The sequence below is a fragment of the Pogoniulus pusillus genome, chromosome 21 (genome assembly GCF_015220805.1).
Source record: "Pogoniulus pusillus isolate bPogPus1 chromosome 21, bPogPus1.pri, whole genome shotgun sequence".
NCBI lineage: Eukaryota > Metazoa > Chordata > Aves > Piciformes > Lybiidae > Pogoniulus > Pogoniulus pusillus.
The window spans coordinates 21,617,169-21,622,825 of NC_087284.1; the positions used below are offsets into that span (position 1 = coordinate 21,617,169).

General features: G+C 46.2%; 1 protein-coding gene across 1 annotated transcript; it reads right to left on the reverse strand.

The window, feature by feature from the left end:
* Positions 1-470: 470 nt before the first annotated feature.
* Positions 471-4,237, reverse strand: MED10 (mediator complex subunit 10). The gene is made up of 4 exons (XM_064161221.1): positions 4,038-4,237; positions 3,691-3,774; positions 2,241-2,343; positions 471-1,218 (listed from the first exon to the last, which is right to left on the reverse strand). Exons 1-4 carry the CDS (start codon positions 4,157-4,159, stop codon positions 1,123-1,125), a joined length of 405 nt encoding a protein of 134 aa, XP_064017291.1. The 5' UTR covers positions 4,160-4,237; the 3' UTR covers positions 471-1,122.
* Between the last annotated feature and the right edge of the window lie 1,420 nt (positions 4,238-5,657).

Here is a 5,657-nt window from a genome sequence, read left to right on the forward strand (position 1 = left end):
CCACTGGCTCTCTCAGCCACCTGGGCACACTGCTGCCTCATCTTCAGCTACTTTGTACCAGCACCTCCAGGTCCCTCTCTGCCTGGCTGCTTTCCAGCCACTGTCCCCAGCCTGTAGCACTGCTTGGGGGTTGTTGTGGCCAGAATGTAGAGCCCTGCACTTCGCCGTGTTAAATCTCAACCTAGTGGTGTTGAAATATGAGAATCCAGAAATATTCCTGACAGTGACATTTCTCTTTTCTTGCTGTTAAGCTCAGTATCTGACATACTTACTGAACATTTTTAGTATTTGTTTATAACATTTACCTTTTAAACACACTGACAGGAAGAGGTTTCAGTAAAACTGTTTTGCAAGGTCAGTAGCTCCTCACTGATTCAGTTAAAATCTCAAAGATCACTTGGCCCATAAAGAACTAAATTGGATGTTTTCTCTTCTCTGACTGTCCTATAATCATAGAAACAAAGATAAGATTACAGAGTACTTGGGGTAACTTTATTGGCAACATACAATAAGCACTTTCAATCACTTAGGAACTGCATTTGCCAAAGAAAGCAACGTATAAAAACACTAAAAAATACTTGGGAAATCATCAAACCACTTAGCACTACTTTATCAACCAATTGAATTAGAAAGGCCAGTCAACAAAACCCAAAAAGCTCAGCTTCAAAACACTTTTTGAATCAAGAAACTCTCTTTTGAATACTATGTAACAGATGCATCAGACACACTGGTGCTTCATCTTATTCTGAGAATTGCCTAACAATGCCTTAATCCTCATGAAAAAAATCTAGGTTTGGGGGACTCACCATGACCCCAGCAGCAGCCTTAGCCACAGCTGAGAAATTATGCCCTCAAAGAGTAGCTCTTAAGTGAGGAGTAAGTAGTAAGATTGCCGGAGCTGAGTTCTGGTCATGACGGTCCATACCAGGAGTGACAGACCTGAAGGCTATTGAAGAGAGTCAGGGTATTGCAGCTGCTGAAGAGCTCATTCCTACGGTCCATTACTGTCATTTTAGTACAGTTGTTGTGACAAGATCACAGCTTGAACTCCTCCTCTCTTCAATCAATGTTTTCAGAGTGGTGTCAGTTCATAGTACTGATACTTTTAGAGCTAAGGCCAGATTAAGGAGGAGGATCTTCTCCTCGAATAGCTTTGTACTTTGCCATATCTTCTGGGAAGACCTTTGTCAGTTCTTGAATTAACAGACTTTTGAATTTCTGGAAAGAGAAAAACACACACACACATATATATATAATCTCCACAAACTAAAATACTTTTCCCAGAAATTAACTAGCATTTTCTCCTAAGAAATAGAAAGTGGTTGGACCCCTCTGATAAGTTCTGGTGCATCACTATCTGACTTTTCTTGAGTTCACAGGGCTCACTGAAAGGGCTTTAAACTAGACTTGAAGGGGGAGGGGCTCTGTGACAAGTGGCAGGATGAGACACAGGCTTCCAGCCTGTTGCCATGAAGGAGTCCCCTCCGTCTCCAAAAAGGAACTCACATCTAGCTTTGAAATACATAATTCTTCCTGCAAGTTTTAGAAGCACTGAGCACGTGAAAATAAAGAGCAACTCAGAACATCTAGAGATAACTCCACATTCTGCAGCAAACTGACATTCTCCAGAGAGATTTTAAGTTCAGCCAAATCATGTTCTGAAAAACAAACAGCTCTTTCACAAATCTCACTCAACTTCCTACTCTGACTGTATTTTTCAGCAGTAAATCCAGCAGTTACAGTACAGCAGAATGCTTAGTTTCATATTAGTTGAAAGCATAAGTTCAGAAAACCCCAAACACTGTTATGCATTAAGTAACTTTATAATGATTAACTTTAAGCTTAAAATGCTATGTAGAATCCTTGACATCTTAATGGTCTACGATCCATTCAAGACTGGAAAAAACAAATACCTTCTGTTTTGCCTATTTCTAAGTGTACACACATCAGTTACAGATCTGTAACTGTGAGGTACTCACTAGTGTTCAAAATAGCAACAAGAATGAAACTCCAAAACTGCAACACTAACCAATGTAAACTCATAGCAGTAACTGTGGGAGGGGTTGCAAGCTTCCTTGCCAGAACAGGCTATATTGGCATCAATTACAGGACAGGAATGCAGAGCAATTCCAAATAGCCTAACATGGCAATTGAGCAACTGCATAAATAAAAATCTCCTACATGCATCCCCCAAAATGCAAAAATCAAATACACTAGTACTTTCATTACTTCTGGTTTACCTTCATTGTGTCAATTTTCCCTTTTACTTGCTCATTTTTAGCCAAAGCTCGCTCCAGACACTCCTTAGTGTAAAGCTGGGGATTGCGGCCTTGATCTATGTATCTGAAAACAAAAGAGATACTACCTAAATTACTACAGAACCATAGAATCAGTCAGGATTGGAGGAGAGCACAAGGATCATCTAGTTCCAACGCCCCTGCCATGGGCAGGAACACTAGAGCAGGCTGTTCAGAGCCTCATCCAGCCTGGGATTTCACTAACAGCAGGCTAATGTTCTTTGTAGTTCTGCAGCCCATCTCAGGTAACAGGAGATGTTCCCATCACTGGCAAGCCCAAGAGGGAATTACAGAACAACTGGCATAACTTAATATATATTCCTGCTACAATGTTCTCCAAGGTACAGTTATTCACCTGGCGGTCTCTTTGTCTTTAGTATTATCTGAAACATGCGTTTTGAAACCACAATTTCAAAAGACAGCTCAAGCCATCTCAGTCTGCAGAAGAGGAGGCTCCCAAGTGACCTTACTGTGGCCTTCCAGTATCTGAAGGGGGCCTACAAAAAAGCTGGAGTGGGACGTTTTAGGCTATCAGGCAGTGACAAGACTAGGGGGAACAGAGCAAAGCTGGAGGTGAGGAGACTCAGAGTGGACATGAGGAGGAAGATTTTCGGCATGAGAGTGGTGAGAACCTGAAATGGTAGTTGAGGCCCCATCCCTGGAGGTGTTTAAGGCCAGGCTGGATGAGGCTCTGGCCAGCCTGACCTAGAGTAGGGTGTCCCTGGGCATGGCAGGGAGGTTGGAACTAGGTGATCCTTGTGATCCCTTCCAACCCTGACTGATTCTATGATTTCAAAAGACAGCTCAAGGAGGACTGGGCTGCGGCCAGCAAACAACTGTCCTGGAATCTGTTTAAAATCAGTTTCCAGGGAGCCTAAAGCTTTGCAAAATATATTAATATCAAGCAAACAAAAAATATAACCAGCTCCTCTCAAGAAATAAGTACACATGAATAAAGCAATATAATCCTATTCCAGGCAACTGAAAGAGTACTAACAATAAAGCAGTTTAATTAGCAGTAGTAAGTAACCCAGTGTAAAAGCACAGTTCCCAAATGAAAGCTTACTCACTAAAACATTAGTTTGGGAAAAAAAAAATGTATAAACACCTACATACATAAAGTCAATACAAACAATAGTAGCTTTTTTTTATAAAACGAACAAAATTGATCTGGAAACAGACATAGAATAATCGTGTCTTACTCTTCTGCTTTCATTCTCGCAGGCTGAAGGCACTTCTCACCACAGCCTGCCTGCTCGCACTCTTGTGAGGCACTGAAAAGCTGGAGTTTACGAAACAAGCAGTCCACAGCCAAAACGACCCACGCCGCAAAGGCAGTACCCCAAATCACACCAACTACAGCACCTTCCCTTCCACGTACGAAGTTACTTACTCAAACACTTCCAAAGGCACGCTGATATCGTGCAGCTGCTGCCGGCATTTGTCGATATCCTGCAGGCCTGTGACCATGAAATTCCTGCAAAAAGGAGACGTTCAGGCAAAAGGCACACCGGGCCAAGCCGAAACCTGGCTGCAGGGCCAGAGACGTGAAACCCAGCCCGGGGGGGAACCCGGGCGAAATTCCCTCCCACGTTACGCCAGGGCAGAAGGCTGACAGCTCCGCCGGCCAAAGCCTCCGGTCTCCTGAGGCACCAAGCTACGGAGCGGGGGATGGCGCCAGGAGCCCCGCGGCCTGGCCCGGCCCACGGAAGAGGGCCGGCGGAAGGACGGGCCCCTCACAATTTCTGGTTGAGGCCAGTCTGGCTGCTGGGCTGGAAGTCGCTGACGATGATGCCGAGCTGGCGGATGTTCTCCACGAACTTCTCCAGGTGCTCCTCCAGCGAGTCGAACTTCTCCGCCATGGCCGCTGCCGGCGCCGCCCGCACTTCCGCCCGCTCGCGCACTCGCGGAAGCGGCGGCGGGAAGCGGCGGGGCAGGCCCCGCGCCACGCCCCCCTGGAAACCACACCCACCCCTGCTTCAGGCCACGCCCCCTTCGGAAACCACACCCACCCCTGCTTCAGGCCACGCCCCCTCCGGAAACCACACCCACTCCGGCTGCAGGCCACGCCCCGTAACCTAAAGCCACACCGAGCCCGCCACGCCCCGTAACCTAAAGCCACACCGAGCCCGCCCCACCCTCTGGCGTCCTGCCCCTCACCGGGGCCAGGCGGGACGGGGAACGCGGGGTGCGGCGGCCTCTGCGCCTGTCATCCTAATGACAGGCTAACTGCTGACTGCGAGTGCTACATTGGCTGGTCCTGTTAACACACTTTGGTCTGAAGCTACAGTTCTGTAGCTTTCTGCCTGTTTTCCCGGGACTTCTTTGAGTAATCTAGACATCCATCTCTCCACCCCAGCAACCGTGAACCGCCGGCTGGTGGCAGCAGCAGCTTCCTCAAGATCCATTCTGCGCAGTGAGCACTGGGACAACGCAGGCAGAGGAGGATTGGAAAAGTGCTTGTGGGTTTACAAAGAATTTGCCAAGTGAAACTTCATTGGATCTAGGAACGAGACTGCATCTCATGCGATTGAAGAGATCAGTGGTGCCTATCAAGCTGACCTAGGCAGATCATTCTTTTAGAGTCCCAGGTCTAGAGGCTGGTCTAATCCTGAGTGTGTGAGCAGGACACAAACCCTTAGATAACCCTGAGGTTACCACCTCTAACAACTTCATCTGCAGACCTGCAGAGAAGGCAAAAGGGGAAGCCCGGAGGCATTGAATTATTTTAAGTATAACAGAGATTGACAGTGATCCCATTTTCTTAAAACGCCCAGAGAGTTGTAATCTTAATTTCCTATCTTCAGACATTTTCCTGTTCTGTTGTGTTGTGCAATTATTATGTCCATAAGCTTCTCAGGCACCATCCTACAGGACTGAAAGTTACTGCCCTTGCTTGGGCTCTCTCCAGCTCTCTTCCAGTGGAAGAGCCCTCCACTCCTCAGATGTCTGGAAGGCTTTAGGTTGCTAGTCCAAATGCACTCATGACTAGTCACTGCACAAGCATTTGATGATGTGATGAAGTCAATATCTCTTTCTGACATTTACTTCCCAAATGCATTTATAAAGTGTTACTACGTCCCCATTCAGTTTTTGCTGGGCTATACTAAACAAGACAAGGTATCTAACTCTCCTAAGAATATGTGCATTTGCTTCCCCTAATCATCCAAGAGATGCTTCTTTGCACTTGTGCCAGTGAGTTCTTTGGGGCCAGGGAACACCCTAACACATGGGTACAGTTTCAACACTTTATTATAGCTCAAACACTAAAACCATAAAGAGAAAGTTATACTGGAAACTACAATAGCTCAAATATTAAAATCATAGGTGCATGACAAGGAATGCTGAGTACCTCTGTTG

What these genes read in the sequence shown, in the direction of transcription:
- MED10 (XM_064161221.1), bottom strand. Translation starts at nt 4,159, where the DNA reads ATGGCGGAGAAGTTCGACTCGCTGGAGGAGCACCTGGAGAAGTTCGTG. An exon ending in GTGCCTTTGGAAGTGTTTGA is followed by an intron (nt 2,344 to 3,690) that starts GTAAGTAACTTC and finishes TTTTGTTTTCAG; the next exon opens with ATACATAGATCAAGGCCGCA. An exon ending in GGAAAATTGACACAATGAAG is followed by an intron (nt 1,219 to 2,240) that starts GTAAACCAGAAG and finishes TTCTCTTTCCAG; the next exon opens with AAATTCAAAAGTCTGTTAAT.